The following is a 22,907-nucleotide window of genomic DNA, read 5'->3' on the forward strand; positions in this document are numbered from 1 at the left end:
GGAGCCGGGCCGGGCCGCGCCGCGCCGGTGTGACGGGCTTTGGGGCCGGGGTCTGGTGCCTACTTCCCCGCTCGTTGCTCTTACCCCCCCCCCCTCCCAGCCGGGGTGCCAGGCAGAGTCGGCTCCGCCAGCTCGCCGGCCGGGGCGGGCTCCACCTCCAGGGCCGCCTCCTCCAGCCCCGAGCTCGGCTCTCTGCGGGGCGTTGCGGTGCCGCCCCCAGCGTCAGCCCAGCTCAGGGAGGGGGTGAGGAGGAGGTTCCTAGGTGCCGCGTCGGGAGAAAGACAAGCGGGGAGAGCGCGGCGGCAGCGGCAGCGGCGGCTCCTCCCAGGAACAAAGAGGGGAGCGCGGCGCGAAATGGTGAGTGACGGCGCCCCTGCCCCGCTCGCCGCGGCGGGAGGGTCCGGATCGGAGGGGCTCGGCTGGCGGTGCAGCCGAGCCCAGCTCCCTGCAGGGCCCCCGAGAGGGGGCGGAGAGGGCCCCGCGGAGCCCCCGGGTTGTGTGACAGCCTTTCCCCCTGGGTCAGCGGCCCTAGGGACCGTCACCCCCTCCCCAGAAGGGGTGCGGTGCCACCCCCCCGAGTCCGTGTCACCCCCTTCCCAGACGGGATGCAGTAACCCCCAAGTGCGTGTCATCCCCTCCCCAGACGGGGTGCCGTACCCCCCCTCCGAATCCGCGTAAACCCCCTTCCCAGACGGGGTGCAGTGCCCCCCCCCGAGTCCGTGTCAACGCCTCCCTGGATCTGTGTCCCCCCCGCCCCCCCAGATGCTGGTGGAGTACTGTCTCCCAGGGATCCTGTGATGCCCCTTTCCAGATGTGAGTCCAGTTCCAGCCCACTCGGACTGTCACCTCCTTCCTACACCGGGATAAGCCGCCTCCCCCTACAGACGGTGTCCTTTTCCTCCCACAGGGCTACTATGTCCGTCTCCGTCCCCCCCCCCCCCATGCCCCAGACAGGGATATGGTGCCACTCATGCACCCTCCCATACATGGATACCTTCTTTCAGGATATTGTATCAGCCCCCCTCCCCCTGACTGGGGTACATTGCCACACACTCTCAGAGACAGGAGGCAGTGTAACCCCCATTCACAGGCAGTGATATATTGCTTCCCCAAAGTGTGTCCATCCTCCACAGAAAGAACGTCACTTGCCAAGAGGATCCCACCTCAGGTGTGTCACCTCTCCTCCCCACTGTGTGCCCTCTCCTATACATGGAACAGAGGTACACATGCACGCACATGTGCCAAATATATAGTGCTCCTGCCAGGTGTGTGTGTGTGTAATAAAATATATTTTATCTCTGGAAATACCTAAGTAACTAACTTTAATAGCAAAATCCAGAGAACAAGGTTATTAGGTATGTAATATATCCTACACTCATATGTCTTATGAAAAGTGAATATTCTCCAGACCTGCAATAAATTTTGAATGTAATTTTTAACTCTGTTTCTGAGACAGATTGTGTGTGTCCGTTTTGTGTCTCTTTCTCCCGCTAGCCTCGCAGTGAACTCTAGAGAAGCCCCATGCACATAATAAATACCTATATTATGTGTCTAGTAGTATTATACCAAACAGCTGTGTGTCTGAGCATCAGTTACTGGAAGCTTTCTGTGACCAGCTAGCCACTCAAAATGCCTGGGAGGAGGGGAGGGGAGGGAGAGGGAGAGAGAGAGTGTAAATCTATGTATACATATTATATTTGTATGAAGCGGTGAAGGATTATGAAATAAGTGATTTTCTTGTTGAGTGTCCTTTGTGAGCTTCCTGGTGGCATGATGCCTTTGCTCCTGTTACTGGATACATTGCATTCATGTTCTACTACCGGTAACTACCGGTATTCCAGCACTCAATGCACTATAAAATGATTTTGGTAATAGTCTTGTGTCACTTTTGGATATAATACCAGCACTGCAATCTGTCATTTTGTCAGCTTCTTCAGTAAACTTAAAAAGCTTGTGAATTAGTGTCTGTTTTCAAGATTGAAGTGCTAAAACAAATGAAAACAAACAAACAAAAAAAACCCCTTCCTCTTTTGCTTCTCAAAAACTTGACAAATTAGATATTTTTTTTAGTTCATTCTAGACTTACACATTACCCTGCTAGATACTCTCTGATGATGGACTCTTTAGTCCTGTAGAACAACTTGCAGAATCAGTGTCTTATTTTTATTCTCTTTCGTTTGTTTTAATTACGCAAAGGCCAGACCTGTCTAATATTAAACCAATTGTAAGAAATATAAATTTGTCTAAGTGTGTTTTCCACAGTCATTTGTTAATCTATCCTACAGGGACAAATTTATTAAACTCTGAAATGGTTTAAGAATATTGAAGATCATTAGCAGTCAAAAGCAGACAGAACTGCAGTTTAAATCCTTAATTGTTACTCTTGATCACCATGCTTGATCTAAGTAGCTCACTAATGCAGATAAGATTGCCATTATGATGACCAGAGATAATTCTCTGTTGTTGCCTTTCATAAATTGTTCATATTTACAGAAACCTTTTAGCTGTATGTTTTAAATTATTATTAAACATTTATCCACAAACTGAATATCTGTAGGAATTTGTCTTGAATTAGACTGGAGATCTTTTAAATTTTGATGTTGCTTAGTGTAGGAATCTTGTTAGAGGAAATATTTTTGTGGACTCACTTTAAGAAAGATAATTATTTTTTCCAGATTATTAACGCTTTGTTCTTTTTCTTTGTTTTCTAAACAATTTCAGAGCAAAGTCTGAAGAGGCATGGATGTAACATGAGTCCTTTTAAGTATTCAGTACAGATATGAATTTTGCAAAAGTTTATTTTTTGGTAAATTAGATAAAGATGGATGAATCGGCTTTGTTGGATCTGTTGGAGTGTCCTGTTTGCTTAGAACGTCTTGATGCTTCTGCAAAAGTCTTGCCTTGCCAACACACATTTTGCAAACGTTGTTTGCTGGGCATCGTGAGTTCTCGAAATGAGCTTCGTTGTCCAGAATGTAGGACTTTAGTTGATTGCAGTGTTGATGAACTTCCCAGTAATATTCTACTGGTTAGACTACTGGATGGCATCAAGCAAAGGCCCTGGAAACCTGGCACTGGTGGTGGGACTAGTTGCACAAATGCATTAAGAGCCCAGAGCAGCACTGTTCCTAGTTGTGGTTCAAAAGATCCACAGAGCTCGCAAGGTGGACAGCAGCAAAGAGTACAAGCACGGAGTCCCACCGTTAGGGTAAGTATCCACTATAAATTATAAGCCATACCTACAGGTAGCAGTTTGTTTTGTTGTTGTTGCAATTATCTCTTTCTAGACTCTTTCAGAGCAGTTGAATCACAACATTTGTTGCTTCAGGGGTTGAACAAGGGCAATCAAATGTCATCTGCAAATGCAAAATAATATCAGTTCATTGGCAGTTATGGCTTAAACCAATTTTTCTGTGTAACAAAAGCCTTGAGCGACAGTTTTTAGCCATTTCCAGGGAAAAGGTCAGTATTTATCACATTCTTATATTATATACTCTTGGCTTTAGTCTTAATATATTTATGTTTCTTGTTACTGATTGCTGAGGAAAATGTTTATAGCCGAAAGATAGGATGCATTTTTCTGTTTAAAACTGTTCATTGTTGAATTTAAAATATGTCAGGGGAAGAAAACCAGCATAGGCCCTTAATATTCCCATTGACACTAAAGAGGAGGCTAAATAACTTGAACAAGACAGTTTGTATGAATTGGTTGGTTGCATAATGAACAGTTATTCAGTCTTGCTAAGAATATTTAAAATTGTTTGCTACTTGTTAACTCTAACACTAGAAATTGATTTTATTATAGGTTGTTCTGTGTTCTCTTGATTTTTCTGGAAGAATAAGTATTGCAATCAGATTTTCATACATTTTCTATAAATTTGTTTAGGTCTTAAGGGGAGATTCTTGCCTCATTGAAGTCAATGGGGATTTTGCCATTGATTTTAGTGGAGCTAGGATTTCACCTCTATCTCAGAACCCTAGAATTGGTGGTGGTTGATAACTTCTCTCTACTTTTTCACTTTATTTTTAAAAGGGCAAATTTTCTAGCTGTTTTTCATAAATTGTTCGATCACTTAATGGGTTGGCTACTTCCTTTTGATTTTTTTCATTATTTTACTTTTGATTAGTACCGTAAGGATCATATTCATGCAAATTTTCTGTTTAGTTTTCAGTAAAACTATATATAGATTACCTAAAGTTCAATTATTAGGAAGTGTGTTATCGGTGAGTACATGGAAAATTCTCTTGATTTTTGTATTTATTATCTCTGTATGATGATATTTTAACTTGTTTTGTATGTTTGAAATCAATGCACTGAGAATTGAGCTTATTGGCTCGTACCTTTGCTTCTGTTTCTTCTTGGTATTCATTCAGCTAGTAGACTCTTTCATGCCTTGTATTCAAAACTTCAGTAGCTTAATTTTATTATGATTTTTTCTAGAACCAGAAATTGAGATCATTTTATGAGCTGAATTGACTCATCTTTGTTTTATCTAATGACAGACCAGATTAGCTTCTTTTAAAAGGTTTTGTTGCACATTTAATGAAACTTGTATATGCGCAGAGCTTGTGGGTATGAATTGAAATTGACGTAATGATTTAAGTGCTGTACCTGTTTGAAGAATGCATTATATTTTGAGAAATGGCCTGATAAAGTTGAAGAAAGGGATGCAAGCATTAATTTTAGAAAGCTGTTCCTTACCTCAGATACATCATCTATCTATTTAGTTTTCTTTGTGGCTAAGAAATCAATGGCTTGCACTGGATAACTTAAATAATTACTCCTTACCTGAAAATTGGTATTTCTCAGATGCCACTTATGTACATCACTTATGTCAAACTGTGTTGAGAATATAAAATGTATGGATTCTTCCACAAGGTTTTATATTTTGGCTTTTATATTCTAATATTCACACTGATTTTTCTTTAGAAATTAAAAAAAGTAATTTGTCATGTTACTCTCTGTAAAGTATGTAATGCAGTGATTCTCAAACTTTTGTACTGGTGACCCCTTTCACATAGCAAGTGTCTCAATGCGACCCCTCCCCCCATAAATTAAAAACACTTGTTAAATATATAAAAAACATTATAAATGCTGGATGTAAAGCGGGGTTTGGGTTGGAGGCCAAGAGCTTGCGACTCCCATATAATAACCTTGCAACCCCCTGAGGGGTCCCGTACCTCAGTTTGAGAACCCCTGGTCTAATGACTTGTATTGAGTATGTCAGTAATATGTGCAGATACTGATGAGGTTAAAATATCCAAAAGGGTACAGCAATTTTGTGAAGAAACAATAGCAGTTACAGAAAGGTCCTCAACCTCTCCCAGAACCCCAAACCAAGTTAACGTTACCTCCAGCAGCTAGCAAAAATCTTCAGCTGCAAAAATACAAAATACCAGTATAATTTCAGTAGGTGTTATCCTTTAGACCGTTCTAAACACACATATTTTTTTTAAAAGATAATAATTTTTATAAAGTAAGATTTATATTTCATCAATGTGCTGTGAATTTATTCAAGTACTCTTCATAACTTCTCAGGTTTATGGGAAAATTAATATTTTATTCCCTTTTGAATTCTTCTCTAGGTTTAAGTGTACTACAGTATTCTGATGATGTGCAACATTTGTGTTTCCATGTTGTGCAGAGCACAAACTGATAACATATGGCATGTTGCATCAGTTTATTAGTTATGTTATACCATGTGCCAGGAGAATTGTGGACATGTGGTTCCCTCATGTAGTTAACTGACATTGAATGAACATTAATAGCAGACTTGAACATTTACAATATGCTGTGCACATCTTTTTCCAGAGATCTAAGACCATAATATAGACATTCCTGTTTTATCTTTGGTGTGGGGGTAGGGAAAGGTCACCCACAACCACTCACCCATTCCGGCCTGTCGAGACTCTTTTGGTGGAGGGGAGGAACATGAAAATCAGGTGCTTGTTTTGTGAAGGGAGCAGCTACCTAACTTCTTTATCAAAAGAATAAAGAACAAAAGTAGAGAGAGAGCGCAGAGAATTTATCAACAAAAAATAGGAACTGGCAATTGGTGTTGCTACAATTTTAAGTTGAATGCAGCAATTGTGTTAAGAAGTTTAAACAGGGGTGGCTGCACTACAAATGTATCAGATGGTTCGTTTACCGGACATTGGGTGTAGAAGAGTCTTTCAAAATGAGTGGCAGAATCAGTAGATTTGTTGAGCTATGAAATTTTGCTAAAGGGGAACTAATAAATGAATGTTGCTCTTAAATTAAATGAAGTGAATGTAGGTGAGGATTGCCAAGTCATAACATTCCACTTGTACGTTAAGGAAATATTAAACCAATACATGCCCTTTGAGAAGATGTTTTATTTGTCAGAAAAGATTAGTACGTCATGCACTGTTGCATGAGTTCCTGAACTGTGTCAGTGGCTGTGGAATTGCTAGCCCTGTTGTTACACAGTGCTGTGTACTGCGTTCTTTTTGTGTATATGAACACATTGTGCAATAAGCAAAAAAAATGTACTGAGCTTCTACAAGATTCATGATACGAACATAATTTTGAGAACAGTTGCAGATTGTTAAGAAGTCTATCAACAGTTTTTAAGTTAGTTTTTCAGTTGCAAGAATCTGAAACTGACCTTTATAGCAGCAGTTGGGAAGGACTGGAGATGTTTCAGGGAATACAAACCCTTTAAAAACATTTTTTCAATTTGTATAATTTAAAAACTTTTTCTTGAAATTTTGTATGCATAGTACATACGTACACACACTCCTTTCTTCATTTTCCAAGGTATTTCTATTTTAACCATTTTCCTGGTGGAGACTGTAGCCTTATCTAAAGTTTGTTGCTATATTTCCACTATATCAGGGGTCCCCAATGTGGTGCCCCCGGGTGCCATGGCACCCGCAAGGGCATCTAAATGTGCCTGCGTCCTGGCCGGTGGTCTAGCATCCGCCGAAATGCTGCCAAAATTTGGCGGATGCTCGACAACTGCCACGATCCAAAAGGTTGGGGACCACTGCACTATATCATACCACATGCCTGGGAGTAACATTTACCCTGTAGCCAACAGAAAAGGTGCTGTTTTATTTGAAAATGGAGGGGTATCTGCATGTCAGTCTGGGAGCACTGGTCTTTGTATTCTCCATTTTGTGAGGGAATGAAAATGCTGTTGTTATTGGGAGATCTGGTAGTGATCTCCTATATTTAGTTGCCTGTAGGTTTCTGTTCTTTGGGATTTGTTTTTCTGACACATTCTGACGTCAGTTATTTGCAGCAGCTCTTTGAATTTCACCAGAAATAAAGCTCTTAGATGCAGAAGCAGGGCCGGTGCAACCATTTAGGCAACCTAGGCAGTCACATAGGGCACTAGGATTTGGGAGGTGCCATTTTCTTCTGCAGCGACTGCGGCAGCTGGATCTTCGGCCGTCCCGGTCACCGCTGGCATTTAGGCAGAGGGAGCTGGAGCAGGGGAGTGCGGGGAAGGCCCCCTGCAGCAAGTAAGGGAGGGGCGGCACGCAGGGGAGCTCTCCGCCCCAGCTCACCCTTACCCCGCCACCTCCCCAAGCAGGCCATGGCTGCTTCACTTCTCCCGCCTCCCAGGCTTGCAGCGCCTAAGCTGATTGGCGCCGCAAGCCTCGGAGACGGGAGAAGTGAAGCAGCCATGGCCTGCTTGGGGAGGAGGCGGGGCAGGGATGAGCTGGGGCGGCTGAGGCGCCTCAGGGCATGGGGGGAGCTGCCGTGGAGGGCGCCTCAGGGCGGGAGCGTGGGGCGGGGAGGGCGCAAGGTGGAAGTTTTGCCTAGGGCGCGAAACGTCCTTGCACGGCCCTGTGCAGAAGTACCTTTTGTTTGTCCCATTAAGTTTCATTCAGGTTTAGCTGCGCTATAAAGTATTAAATTAAACCCTATCGTTTCCATTCTGTCTTGTGTTCTTGAGGAAAATTTTGGCAGCATGCTAGAATAATAATGAACACAAACATTCTGAAGAGCTGGGCCCACACAATTGCCAAAGCATCAGCAACACATGCTACACAAGGAGTAGGCAGCCTATGGCACGGGTGCCGAAGGCGACACATGAGCTGGTTTTCAGTGGCACTCGCACTACCTGGGTCCTGGCCACCTGTCCAGGGGGCTCTACATTTTAATTTAATTTTAAATGAAGCTTCTTAAACATTTTAAAAACCTTATTTACTTTACATACAACAATAGTTTAGTTACATATTATAGACTTGTAGAAAGAGACCTTCTAAAAACGTTAACATGTATTACTGGTACTTGAAACCTTAAATTAGAGTGAATAAATGAAGACTTGGCACAGCACTTCTGAAAGGTTGCCAACCCCTGTGCTACACTGAGAATGCCTGGGAGCTGCTGGAGCTGCAAAGGAGGGAGGAGAGTGAAGTGAGGATCTCTCTCTGAATCACACTCTCTGGAAATGGCACATGGCCCAGCATCCCCATTTCCCCCTCTGGGGGCACCACATAGTGAGGAAGCCCTTCCCTTTCTGGGAGGTCGGGAGGAAAGACTCAGGATGAGAGGGCCAGGCTGGGCTTCCCTGACAGCTAGTTGCACTCAGTATATGACTCCAGCAAACCACGCATCCCTCCTTCCTGAATAACCGCTTTCTTATTCTGTCAGCTAATATAATTTAGTCCTGTGAAGGGTAGATTTAATTTAAATCATGATTTAAATCACTACTCAGGAAGACTTGATTTAATCATGGATTTCTACATAAAAATGCATTCTTGTTGGTTGTTATAACCTTAATACATATTCTCACAACTCAGAGATAGATGTAGATTTCATTTTTAGAAGGTGTACACTATACATTTTTAAATGACTTATTTTGAAAACTTTTCAGATTAGTTTTACAGCTATATCAGAAAACGAATGATTGTCTGGTCATTTAATTTACCAATGATAATTGAAGCGGATATTTATGAAGTCATTGGGAGGTGAGCTATCTCCAGTTCAACAGGTTAATCATTAATATTTGGAGGATTTTCTTGCTATGCTGTATTAGGAAGAGAACATAACGAGGCAGATATTTAAATTGTTTTATTTAACTAAAACAGCAACGTTATGTATTCTGGATTTTTTTCTTCAACAGCAAGCATATAACATTTTAACAAAACAGCATATGAATTTAGTTAAACATTTAAGATTTTTTTAAAATCAAGTTTTATTTTTGTTAAAATTGTTTTTAACTGAAATAGTTAAATGAAATTTTGTTTAAAAAAACCACAAAAATTAAATCAACTGTGTCAGCCAAGTCAACATGAGAAACTTAAAATATTAGCTTCTGCAGCTAACTCCGTCGTCTTCACCTTCATTTTTCTGTTTATTCATAATCTGGAAAAGAAAAACAAGATTTCCTGCTTTTTCAGGTCACGATTTCTCAACTTGGAATGAATTAGTCCAAAGGAAGAAAATACTCTCTTTCTACACCAGCAGAAGAAGCTACTGCTGTTAAAAGTGAGATTATCACTTCAGCTGTCTCTGAATCCAAGTGCTTAAGGGACTTCCACCAGTTCACTGGCGTGACTTCCTTTAAAACATGATCAGCAAACGTATATTTCTTGAATGGTTCTTATTCCCAAACTGGATCTTTTTTACGGCCTATTGCTATTATAGGTTTTCCCTTCTAATGAGAAAATGGTATGGTAGATCTCAAATCAGTGAAGGCTGCCCTCAGAAAGACCTCAAGACTTCTGGAATATGCTGCTCAAACAGTTTCATCTTTGTTTCTACTGCCTGTCCTCCCCTTCTCACATTTATCTCCAGACTTCTTCTCCTTGTCCAGATCTATTCAGCCCCCAACAATCTTCTCTTTATTGAACTTTTTGGAACTTTGCACTTTTAGAGAGAGGTAAGGGGTTGACTCTGTGCACACAAATTTGCAGAGGGACAATAGGGTTGAGGTCTGTTATTCCTCACATCTCTCTCTATATATTTATTTATTTAAAAACATTTTTGCTGTTAACAAGCATGTTATCTCTAGAGACATAAATCCACAGTCTGAGAATTGCAAAACTCAGCATCTCTGAATTTATAATCCCTATTCCATGATGAGATATCTTTGAGCTATAATGTATCTTAATTAAAACTATCTTTAGATAGGTTTTTTCCTCAAAAAGCATTTTATCAAAAAAAATCTGATTTTATTTTATTTTATTTTTAAAAATCATTGATTTTTGTCTACCTTGGTTCTGTGGTAGTTGTCTATTCTGAATGTCCAGGTGTCAAACCCTGATATTGACACAAGTTTGCAGGGTGGAGGGGAGGTTATATTGTACATAATATAATTTGGTTTTGCCTTTTTCTTTTAAAAAGAATATCCTAGGAAATCACATTCAAAAACTACATTAAAATAATGTTATTTAGGTGGAAAAGTGCTTGAAATTTAGGAAATGCTTGATTTCTGGTTGTTCATGCAACATTAATTCCCCCCCCACACACACCCTCCCAATCACACGTGCATTATGATAGTCTTCAATTGCAAGATTATATACAGCATTTTTCCACAGGACACTTGCCTCATTCAGTGCAGATTTTGGTCCCGCAGTGGGACCGAGTTTAGGTTACACAAGCAACCATAAATTTAGTATTTCCTAACTTTTGAGTGTGTGACTTTGCAGCCTAAATAGTGTGTGTGTGTGTGTGTGTGTGTGTGTTTTAGAATGTGCGGGTTGTATGATGGGTTAGGGACAAAGCTGCAATGTGTCCCAAGTTATAGTTTAAAGGAGGCTGTGACAGATGCACATAAACATTCACAAATGAAAATTACAGAACATTTGACAAGATTCTGTTTACCAATATATGCTTACTTTTCTTTCTTACATGCTCTTAAAAAGAGTAAAAACAGTATATTTCTCTTAAGGTTGCTTGTTAGGTATTTATGAATTCTGAAATTGACTAAGATATTTTAACTGTTTCTCTATAACAATTCTTAGTCGTGTTGTATTTGATTATACTTTAGTGACAGTGGTATCTGCGGCAGATTAATGAACTGTCTCCTGTGTTGTCACTGTGTTTTTTCTAAATTACGCAAAGGAGGAGAAGGGGAAAATGATCTTTATGGTATGCCAGTAGACTGGCATTCAGAACTTCTAGATTCAGTTCCTTGGTCTGACACATACTTCCTTTATAACCTTGCACAAGTACTCAGGTTTCTTTGTGCCTCTGTTTCTCATCTATAAATAGGAATAATACTTCTATTGTCTGATTCATTGTTTAGCTTGGTATGCTATGTGGGGCAGGGATTGCATCTTACTGTCCAAATTGGGGCCACTAGGCACTACGTTAGTAAACACAACTCACACATTCAGTGTTCTGATAAAATTTCAGGGTGGTTTACAGATTGCTTCAGAGAGATGTTCACAGTACATTTTCTGTGCCAAGGATTGTCCTGTGGCTTGTGTTAAATCATTGAAGGGATTTCACATTGTTTTCAGACAATTAATAGTAAATTAGATAAATTGCTCAGCAAAGGAGAGGCAGCTTTTTAAAAAAAAAACCCAAAAACCTTTAGAAACTACTACATTTTTTGGCTTGAGAAATTTGTGTCTGACTGCAATACTAGTGTGATAGATCATTTGTTTTTTGAAAATGAATAAAGAAAAAATATACTATTAATGCTACTGCTAATACAGAAAGGTTTTATTCACATATTTTGACTCTTGATAGCAAACTTTAACCGTCTGCTAGTCTTAATTGGTACTTTCTTGTTGAAACTGATGAATAATTAGTGTTACCCAATCATTTAGAAGACAGTTAAGTTTTGAAGTAATTCTGTAGGGTAACTTCACAATGCAGGTTATTTTATTTGAAAATAACATACTGTGTACGTGATATTCAAAAACATTATATCTCTTTTGTTGATAAATTGTTTTTCTGGATATCACTGGACAGACTCTGTTGCCTGAACAAGCACATCTCACTGGCTGTCTTATTCATTATCTTAGTATTTTTCTATCTCTCGAGACTATATCAAGAGCTTCTGTGAAACAGGAAATAGTTTAGACTGATATGAAATAGTATTTTTGGTAAAAGCAGGTGCAATAAATTGGCAAGTGTGGTTACTGCTCTGCACAAAAAGTTTTGATCATTCAGAAAAGAAGTGTCACTATCAAAAAGGAGATTTGAAAGGTATAGTTTAAACATATCCATGAAAGGGACATTTTGTAAAAATAACCTTTCTGTGCTTTTGCTTATTACCATGGAATTTAGGCACTATTAAAATACCTGGATTGACAAGAGACTGATAAAATGGTGGTTAGTCATGTAATTGAGTGGGTTATTTTGTGTGTAGTGTGTAGCGTGTAGCTTTTGTTTGGTTCTAAATGTGTATAGCTCTAGGAGCAGTGGCAGAAGCAGCCAAAGCAGAGACTACTGCACTGGGGGTGAGGGAGAAAAATGGCACTTACTCAATGCAATCTATGCCACTGCACCCAGAATTGTGCGAGGGAGATCCTCCCCCCCCAACACACACACTCTGGGTCTTGGGTGGTACCTCAACCCTTACCCCCATGTGACCTTGGAAAAAAACGGCTAAGAGGAACTATCCAGAAACTCCCACCTTTTTAAGAGGAGCTGCAGATGCAGCCAAAGCAGAGACCTTCAGACATTCAGAAAACTTTCTACAGTTTTGACTGAACTTTCTCTGCCCTGGGCTGATTGGCTGTTTGTATCAACTCTCTTAACTTTAGCTTTACTCTTAACTTGCCCTCTCTTATACTTTTCTTCCCTACCCTGTCCCTTTCATCCCCTACCTCTGTGTCCTCTCTCTCTTCACTTTTCATTTAGTTTTATCCCTCCTAACTAAACCCACCAAAATACATAGATTTAAAAATCATAGAAATAACACGAAGGTTGCTGCCATCATGTTGTTCAATCTGTTATATGTTATTTCTTTTTTTCTACCTTGTGTTTCTTGTCTATTCAGCCTATTAGCTCTTTGGAAAGGTACTGTTTGCTATTCTGTGTTTTCATAGATCCTAGTACAATGGGGACCCATGTATGGTTGATCCTTATGCTCTAACACAATAAACGTTATTAATAATGGATAAAATAAGCAGAGTATGTTTTTGTTTCTTGGTGTTTCAGTAGATGGATATGGGAGCCTCTCAGTAAAATTTATAGGATGGTGTCAACTGTTGTATGGATGAAAAGCGCTGTATAGAGTTAACGTTTAATATTTTTGTCTGTATTGCATATTTGGTTTTGAACAGGATGAAGAAACAATTTTTTTTTTGTTATGCCTCACTTTTTCTTCAAGAGGAAACCTGAATTGTTTGACAGGATGTGAATCTCTCAAAATAGTTGTTGTTTAACTATTGGCTAAATAGAAATTGGTTTTCTAGGAGCTTTGGAATTATCCAGTTCAATTATCAGAATATACTAAACTCTAGAGGGTGAATGTCTGATATTGTAGAATGTAGAAAATAAAATGGCCACTCATCCATCTTCTTCAGGCAACTTGTGACTGCAGCACTATTATCAGAAGTTAAATTAGTGTGGAAATCTATGTACATACTTTTAGCAGTACTAAAGAAAACCAGTTTTTGTTTGTCATGGGTTTTCAGGTTTAGATCAATTTACTTATATCTGTAAAAAATACACATTTGTGTAGTCTGAAAATTGAAACGGTATACATCTTGCAAGTGCTTCCAAAATGGCCATAAGACTTTTTTTCACATGATGCATTGATAATGTTTGAAAAGGTGCTCTGAATATATCTAGTCAGTTGATAGGTTGAATATGTCTTCAAAATATGAAAATAGATTTATTTTGATATATGAGCTCTTAGTTGGCATGTGTTTGCCCTGTGTACTTTATAAATGTGTGATTCTTCAGACGCTAAAGTTGAGAGTTCACATACAACATACCACATTCATTACTCATGCAGACATGTGAAGTGAAGTTTAATAATCTCCAATACAGACATTTTTGTTATGCATAAGTGCATTTTGATAAAAGGTCATAATTTGAAGAATATTTAGAAATAAATAGATGAACCTTTCTCTTTGTAATCACCTACATTTTTAATCTGCTGCTAAAAATATAAACAAACCACGCCTAAGACAGTAAAAATTTCCACTGAACTGCATATACCTGAAGCATTCAAGAGCAATGGAGCAGTTTTCTGTACGGATGGTGCTCTTTTGTAAGAGAAACCACCTTTGTTCTATGTCACTGACTCATTTCTTACAGGTGAGGTCACTTTGCTCTGGGTATGTTGTTCCTTTTTATAAGAGGGAAATGGATGCTGCACCCTTCACATTCCATTTGTCACATTCCCCAAAAGAAGTTTAAAATGTATATTAAAAGCTTTTTCAATAATTAAAGCCATTTTGTACAGGTTCTGTGAACCATAAAGTCACAGAAATTCTCTGTTTCGGACAAAAAAAACCTATTCACCACAAGAGTTTCAATTCTTTATATAAAGTAAATGAGACTGGTCCTCTTGTTTAAGCATAGGTGTGAGAACATCAATATTGAATCATTTGAAACAACAGCTCCCAGTTAGTAACTTGATTGTTTAAGTACACACATTTTAAGATGCATTTTCCTATTTATATCTGGTGTAGAAAAACTGAAGAGTTGAGACAATTTGTTTTTTTTTTAATCAAGGAAGTCTAAGGATAAAAGATATTCAGAGAATATCAGATGAATATCGAACTTGGCATAAGTAGGGCATAGCTGTTCTAGAAGCTTAAATAAACACAGTAAAGACAAAGGTACTAGGATATGGTAATATGGTTTTGAAGTAGATGTAGCTTTTACACTGGATCTTTGAGTTTGCGAATAATAAAATAAAATCAACTTCATCTGGTGGGCGTCTCTCTCTCTCTCTCTCTCTCTCTCTCTCTCTCTCTCTCTCAGTATTTAAATAAAAACTCCATACTATTGCATTCCTTCTTTTTCTTTTCTTTCCATGTACAAACGATTGGGTGCCTCCTGTGGATCTCATGTTACTGGAGTGGTGATGGGTCTTTAGAGGAGTCTGTGAATCCCTAGCATACTAGCACAGTTAAGCCATTTAAAAAAAAACCTTTTTAACTTAAAGCAAGTTTTAAATGCATAACCTTTGTAAGTTAACAAGCCTTTAGCCATGCTACAATGTTGTGCTACAGGAAAAGATATTGACTGTGTAGGCTGTTTTCTGGAGTCCCTATGATGATGATTTTCTTAAAATTTATCATTTTACCAGTGATAGCAATGGTGGAAGTTGTGGTATAGACCAGGTGTCAGTGGTTTTGTATCACTGTAGTATTTAACTCTGTTTAGAGGAAGTTTAGATGACAGAATGGGTAAAAATGCTGGCAGTCACTAGCACCTATTCCACACTAGAGCTCCCACCAGAGCTACTTCTCATGGTGCTGGAATAGGGGAAAATGTGAATGAAAAGGTTAGTGTAGATAAGGGGTTAAGGTTAGTACCTGACCAGTGAATCAGCATGTTGTAAAGGATTACTGTGCTGCAGAAAGATGGACGATGTGAAACTTAGGATCTGTAGCCTAATCTGTAGTTTTAAGGCTAACTTTTATTTAGTTTGCAGTGGTCTGAGAATGTTCAGCCCCAGATCGGCTACAATATGAGGTTGTCATTAGAATGTGGACCTTGAGGAGCACACAAGAAACAATTCAGTGCTTTTATTAGCATTTTCATTTACAAGACTAACATATTAAAGTTAACTATAATTTAGCATTTTGTTAACAAGACTGACACAATCATGCACACTGCAATATAGCAAATCAGAGAGAGCGAATATAAAATGTCCAGTACTTGGATTACTCAGATCATCCCTTGGGGAAACTCCGAAGTAGGAGGGCGCTAAAGTTTCAAATATTAGTAGATAGTCATCATCGTGGTGTGTCTTACAGCACACAGGCTGGGTAATATCTTTTATAATGTGTTAGACTGACACCCCCTGTATCTTATACATATTCATGAGGTTTTCAGATCCTTTCTCCTTATCTGAACTTCCATACTTCGCTTTTGTTGAGCTCCCCCAACTTCTGTAGGTTAAGTATTTACATCCAATTTATTATCATTTACATCAAATAATTGCCATGGTATTTGTGGTTGATATCTATAATTTTCGTTATACTTATTCCCTAAGTTTATTCTAAAATACCAGTAACCTTTATTTGCGGTGTCACCCTTCATACCAATCAACTTTCCTACAACTGGTCTTAATCTTGTGACTTGCTGTCACTCGCAAGTTCTTTATATCAAGCTACTAATGTCAAACTAGGACTTAGTTATGCTAAGCAACCTATCGTACTTGCTTTTGGCCTGCTATTTGTCACTTACATCACTTTTTCTTATTCCATCTAATCTAATCTAATTATCCCTTTAGTGATCATACTTGGTCAGAGCTGTAGCCTTGTATATATATGCATGTGTATTGTGCTAACTTAAGGGGCAGATCAGATTTTGTCCAAAATGTAGGTTTTTTAGAAATAAAATTTTGCAAAATCTAATAATGAAAACATTGTTTGAAATAATAAGCAATGGAGTCTACTAGCCAACCAGAGCTCGTACAAAAGACTTACTTGTCCATGTTGCTATGTGGGAGCTCAGCATCAGCAAGAAATCTAAGGGTACTCCTGGACTATGGACTGAATTGACCAATTGTGGGTGTGTATCTTCAGCCAAACATGGTTGAATTTGTATTTATGGATTAGATTACCCAGAGATAATGTGTAGTTGGGGGAGAGAAGAGGACCAAGGACAGAACCCTGTAGAACCTCCACAGAAAGTTGGGGGCAGGTTTTGAGGAGGGTCCTCCAAATGGCATGCTAAAGGAGCAGTTACAGAGAGAGAAGAGGAAAATCAGAAGACAGTGTCATGGAAGCCAAGGAAGGACAAGATTTCAAGAAGAGAAGAGCATCTTTGACAGTGTTGAAGGTGGTCGCCTGGTGAAGAAGGAAGAAGATTTGGCTAGAATAGGTCATTAGAGACTTCGGCGAAAATGGTTTCAAGGCAGTGCAAGCAGCAGAAGCTGGATTGGAGAAGGTCTTGGATGCAATTGGAGAAGAACTCCAGACAGCAACTCTAAACAATACATTACATTTTCAAGATGAAAGGGAGACAGGAGGTGGGTGGCAGTTGGAGAGGCAAGTGAGGTGAAGGATGGGTATTTTTAATATGGAAGAGATGAAAACATGTTTGTTTAGTACCAGCGGAAAGTAAGAGGTCAAGAAGAAGAGTAAGGAAAGGGATAAGTGTGGACATGAGAGAGATCGGAGGATAGGATGGGATCACTGGGGCAATTGGTGGGGTTAGAAGAGGAGAGCAATCAAGAAACTTCTGCATCTATGACAAGAGGGGAAGAGGAGAGAGTTGTAAGAGGTAAAGGGGGAAGTTCACAGTATATTTTGACAATTTTCTCTTGGCAGAAACTGATGGGATCATCACATAGGACAGAGGAGCATTGGAGGAGTGAGTTAAGAGATGGTGAAAAAGTAGCTGGGAATGTGGGGATGGGATTCAGTTGAGTTAGTTATTTAGCTAGGTACACTGCAGAACTGAAGTATGAGAGAATTAATATGTAGTGGAAGAAGTCAGTCTGGTCAGGGGACTTCCACCAGAGATGCTCTTGCAGGGTGAAAGCAGGAGTGTAGGAAGTCTGTGTTGGGAGTGAGCCAAGGCTAAGTGTTGGTAGGGTGGACCTTGTGATGGGAGAGAAAAGAGTTAAGGTCTCAGAAGAGTGAAGCATGAAGAGAATCAACAACCATTTTGATAGAAGAAATGGAGGAGTTGGCTGAGAGCAAACAAAGTTATCAATGTTGATGGATTGTCTTGGAAAGTTAGAGTTACTGCAGGGAAGGTGGAGGGGTTGATGAACAATGCTGAAAATGATCCAGTTACAGTTGGAGAGGGAGAACTCAGCCACAGAGAAATCGGAGAGAAAGAGAGAAATGCTTAGTGAAGACCAAGTCAAGTGAATAGCCGTTGTGGTGATTGGATATTGAACAAGGGCTGTGTAGGTCAAGTGAAGAGGTAAGGGCAAGGAATCTGGCAGCTAAGGGGCCAGATGTATCATCAACATGGAGGTGAGGTCACCAGATCATTGGCTATAGACAATTTAATACGGAATAGAAATGTTCTTTCCATCATCTGGCTTTTCATGCGTTTTCAGCATCTGTCCATGAGAGTTCCTGATGGTCATCAGCTGTGTCTCATTCTTTCTGTGAGGTCTTCCACTATAACTGCTTCAAATTTCTCCTCTATGCTGCTGCTTCTGACTTTGCAGCCTTCACCTGAACCAGACATTTCTATCTTTCCTGCATCTTTTTTTTATTTTTGTCCTTTTCTCTGTATCTTACATCTGCCTCTAACTGCCTATCTTACACTGTTCCTTTTTTGTCTTTCCACTCATCAGTTGCTGTCTGTTTCAGATGATCCAGTAATCTTTCTTTCACCCTCTTCAGTGGTCCACTTTTTTCCTCTGCTGTCTTGACTATCATTGATCATCTTTCTTCCAGATTTTCCTCAGCTTGGTCCTGTAACGATTGCTAAATGCAATCTGGAATCTGATTTGCTTGTCTTTTCTTTGTCCTTGAACTTCTCTATTGCTGTAACACTCGTCTTGTGTGAGATCATATTTTTAAGTTTAAGTTGTAACATGGCATTGAACTCACCTAACATCAGCTTGATATTGTGGTTGGGCACATAATCCAAAACTTGCTACACTTGCTTGTAGAATGTATGCTTTTCATTGTTGCATACTGCATTTGTTGGTGCATATGCTTGGATTATTGTAGCATTTGACATATCTTGTTTGCACCCTGGGTGATAGTGTTCTGTTGTTCTTCGGCTCCCAAGCCAACAGTCTCTTCGCTGTGTGATATTATCCAGCATAATTCCTATACCTCTTTTGTGCATTCTTCCTCCTATTTATAAGATTGTAGCATCATCTTGCCACTCCCTGTTCACCTGTCTCACTGATGCCAAGTATGTTTAAATAGTATTTTTTAATTTATGTGGGTTGTGCCAACTTCCCTGTACTATACAAAATATATACATTCCACGTGCCTATTCTTGTTACAGGTTTGATCATCAGGATTCAATGGCTAGAGACCTCAGCTTCCTTTTGGATTTCACTGTCATACATGGTTTTGAGCCCCATTTGCACCTACTGTCTTCAAGTTTTGGTTTAACTGAACTGTCTGTTGCAGTAAGGTTTTATCTGAGTGGGTTGCAAACCCAACTGCAGAACCTTCCTTTTTTATCCAGGCTTGGGACTACTACTGTTGCTAACTAACAATGCTGTGATAGGCAACTCTAAATAATAATAAAAGAAATAAAAATAATTTTAACACCATTTTTACACTTGCATTAGGAGAGAGCCTTTGAATTTGTGGCACTTGAAGGCTCAATTCTGTGAATTAATACACACAGGAAGACCTGACCCTTGCATCTGTATGGAACACTGCTGATTTCAGCGTGACTGCACATAGGTGCAGTAGGGTCAACTTGGAGGATTGAACCCTAAATTTGGTTATATTAATAAATATTAGTGGCTCAAACAGGGCTAATAATTAGGGCCCTACCAAATTCACAGTCCATTTTGGTCAATTTCACTGTCATGGGATTTTTAATTTCATGATATTAGCTATTGAAATCTGAAATTTCATGGTGGTATAATGGTGAGGGTCCCGACTCAAAGAAATTGTATGTGTTTGTGGGGTGGGGGGTTGCAAGGTTATTGTAGAAGGGGTTGCGGCTCTGCTACCCTTATTTCTGCAGTGCTGCTGGTGGCAGTGCTGCCTTCAGAGCTGGGCAGCTGGAGAGGGGCGGTTGCTAGGTGGGAGCCCAGCTCTAAAGGTAGAGCTGCTGCCAACAGCAGTGCAGAAGTAAGGTTGTCATGGTATGGTATTGCCACCCTTAATTCTACACTGCTGCTGGCACTGTGCTTCCTTCAGAGCTGGACTCTTGGCCAGCAGCTGCTGCTCTCCAGCCGCCCAGCTCTCAAGGCAGTGCAGAGGTAAAGGTGTCAATTTCGCAAACCCCCTAAAATAACCTTGTGACCCTCCTGCAACACCCTTTTGGTTGAGGACCCCCAGTTTGAGAAACGCTGGTCTCCCCTGTGAAATCTGTATAGTATAGGATAAAAGCACACAAAAGACCAGATTTCATAGTCTGTGACGTGTTTTTCGTGGCCATGAATTTGATAGGGCCCTAGTAATACTAATACAGATATTATATATTATAACTGTTAGGCATACCTTACACTATTAAAATATTTCAACATAGCAGTATTTTGTGACCCTCCTTAACTTTGAAAAATATTTGCTAAAAAGAACATTTGCTGATAAGTCTGCCTTTGGCAATTTGAGCCATAGGAAAAGGAGAACCAAATAGTACAAACCATGCTTTTAAAACAAATCTTAATGAATTATTTTGATTGATTCTGTTTGGGGAAGCAGTTAGATATCTAATCGTGTTGAAAAAGCAGCTTCATGCTTAAACAGATGACTATGCCCCCTGGGCCTGCACATTTGCTGCAATCTCATTTAGAAATGCTATGGATTCTTTCCCTTTAAACATCATTTACTTCAAATGTTACTGGGTGCAGTTGGGAACAAAAAAATATTGGGCTCCATTTGCTGAAAATTTGGATCCTATTATTGGATTCCTACTGTCCTCAAAGCTGGAATGTTAGTAGATGTTTGTAAGAGCTATTATTTAAGGTAAGCTCAAAGCAGACTGGCTCTGCGGATTTTCCAACATTTTGAGCATAAATGGGTTTGCTTAAAAATACTAACTCAGTGTTCTTTCCCCATTTTTAATTTTGTGAAAAAGGGGTAGATAAATAGATAAATGCTAGAGTCAAGGTTATGAAACTATTGGTAAAATATATATTTGTCATTTAGTAAAAACCCATTGTATTATAAGAACGACAGGCCATCAAACTGCAGTTGCAGAGTTCAGGGAGTTCAAGTGGAAGTGTCATCAGTAGCATTGTGATACAGTAGTTTTAGGTGCATTCTCAACCACTGCTGTTTAAATTGTGTGTTCAGCTGCTGCTGAAGTCCATGTGTTTTGTTTTTTTTCAGCTACGACAGCTGAGTTTTATGCAGGTAAATGAATATGGATATTTTAGTAGCAGTACTAAATGAATGAACTTGGCATTTGAAACATACTGAATTTTGTTTAAAACATTATTTGACTAATTTTTCTATTCAGCATGTTAGATTTTACTGGAAGCAATCCATCCAAGAGGATCTTATATAACTACCCATTGCATTTATATTTCTTCATATACGTCTTATAGCAATAGAAGTAGAAATGCTGTTTTGCAATTCATTGTCAAAGTATACTGTGGAAGTTATGATACTGTTAAGCTGGATGTGTTGATGACTTCCAGGAATCACTGACCTTGTTAGTCTGTGGGTGTACTAAGCACCCTTCATTTAGGGTAAAGGAAGGACAGTTAAATCTCTCTCTTTGTAGCGATAGTTGGAACAATAGGAGCCACTGCCTAAGCCACAGGCAAACGTGGTAGGAGCCTGAGCAGAAGCTAAGCCAAGCTATGTGAACTGAAGAGTCTCCCTTGGTGGCTCATTGAAAATGCAGGGCATTGATTAGTTGCACCTCTGTCCGTGTATCAGCAGGAGAAAGAGAAAAGGCACTGTGGACAGTGGGAGAAGAAGTTGTGAACATAGCCCTGAGAGGGAGCAGAAACAGAGTTTCTTAGGGCAAAGATTTGCAAGGCAAGGCAAGACAAGACAGGCTTGGAAATTGTGAGCAAGGAAACTGCCTCTTGTTGTTCCTTTTGTGTTCAGGGAAACAGAACTTTGTATACATCCCCTGTAAATAAGATTGCAGCAAAGAATATACTTGACTCATATAAATAATTCCTCCTTGTAATGGAAACAACCCTGCAAGACCCTGAATATTGGGTGACTTCTCACACCAAGGGTCAGCAGTTCTCTAGGTTGTACTAAGACCTATGTATTTTTTTCTTTTCTTTGAATTAAGTGCTTTCAAAAGATGTCAGAGTGATGCTCATAAAGAGTGAACGAGATGTTTGAGGTTCCATATCTTATTTTAAATACCTGTTGGCCGTCTGTGTCTTTGTATTTGGTACAACGTGTTTCAAGCAATAAACTTTGCCTCTTCTGTATATCTTGACAATTTAGTACAGGTTTTGAAATGAGTTACTTTTCTTAAACATCCTTCATGGCAATAATAATAATAATTAGCATTTATTACTTTTTCTTTACAGAAAGAAAGGGTTGCAAGTGCTTTGGAGGATAGGATTAAAATTCAAAATGATGTGAACCAGCTGGAGAAATGGTCTGAAGTAAATAGGATGAAATACATACAAATGCAAAGTACTCCATTTAGGAAGGAACAATCAGTTGCACACGTACAAAATGGGAAATGACTGCCTAGGAAGGAGTACTGCGGAAAGGGATCTGGGGGTCATAGTGGACCACAAGCTAAATATGAGTCAACAGTGTAACGCTGTTGCAAAAAAAGCTATAATCATTCTGGGATTATTAGCAGGAGTGTTGTAAGCAAGAGATGAGAAGTAATTCTTCCACTCTACTCTGCGCTGATTAGGCCTCAACTGGAGTATTGTGTCCAGTTCTGAGTGTCACATTTCAGGAAGGATGTGGGCAAATTGGAGAGAATCCAGAGAAGAGCAACAAAAATAATTAAAGGTCTAGAAAAACATGACCTATGAAGAAGGAAAAATGGGGTTTGTTTAGTCTGGAAAAGAGAAGACGGGGTGGGGACGGTAGGAGGACATGATCATAGTTTTTAAGTATGTAAAAGGTTGTTACAAGGAGGAGGGAGAAGAATTGTTTTTCTTAATCTTTGAGGACAGGACAAGAAGCAATGGACTTAAATTTCAGCAAGGGAGGCTTAGGTTGGCCATTAGGAAAAACTTCCT

The 22,907-nt window shown here is 39.6% G+C and overlaps 1 protein-coding gene across 2 annotated transcripts in view; it reads left to right on the forward strand.

The window, feature by feature from the left end:
- The first annotated feature begins 274 nt into the window (after window positions 1-274).
- The window catches only part of SH3RF1 (SH3 domain containing ring finger 1), a 154,476-nt gene continuing 131,843 nt past the window's right edge, over window positions 275-22,907 (forward strand). For both annotated transcript variants that reach the window (XM_030564442.1, XM_030564444.1), the window contains exons 1-2: window positions 275-357; window positions 2,722-3,208. In XM_030564442.1, the coding sequence (XP_030420302.1) occupies window positions 2,822-3,208 (387 nt within the window). In that variant the 5' untranslated portion in view covers window positions 275-357; window positions 2,722-2,821. The remainder of the gene's footprint in view (window positions 358-2,721; window positions 3,209-22,907) is intronic.

The sequence above is a fragment of the Gopherus evgoodei genome, chromosome 5, assembly GCF_007399415.2.
Source record: "Gopherus evgoodei ecotype Sinaloan lineage chromosome 5, rGopEvg1_v1.p, whole genome shotgun sequence".
NCBI lineage: Eukaryota > Metazoa > Chordata > Testudines > Testudinidae > Gopherus > Gopherus evgoodei.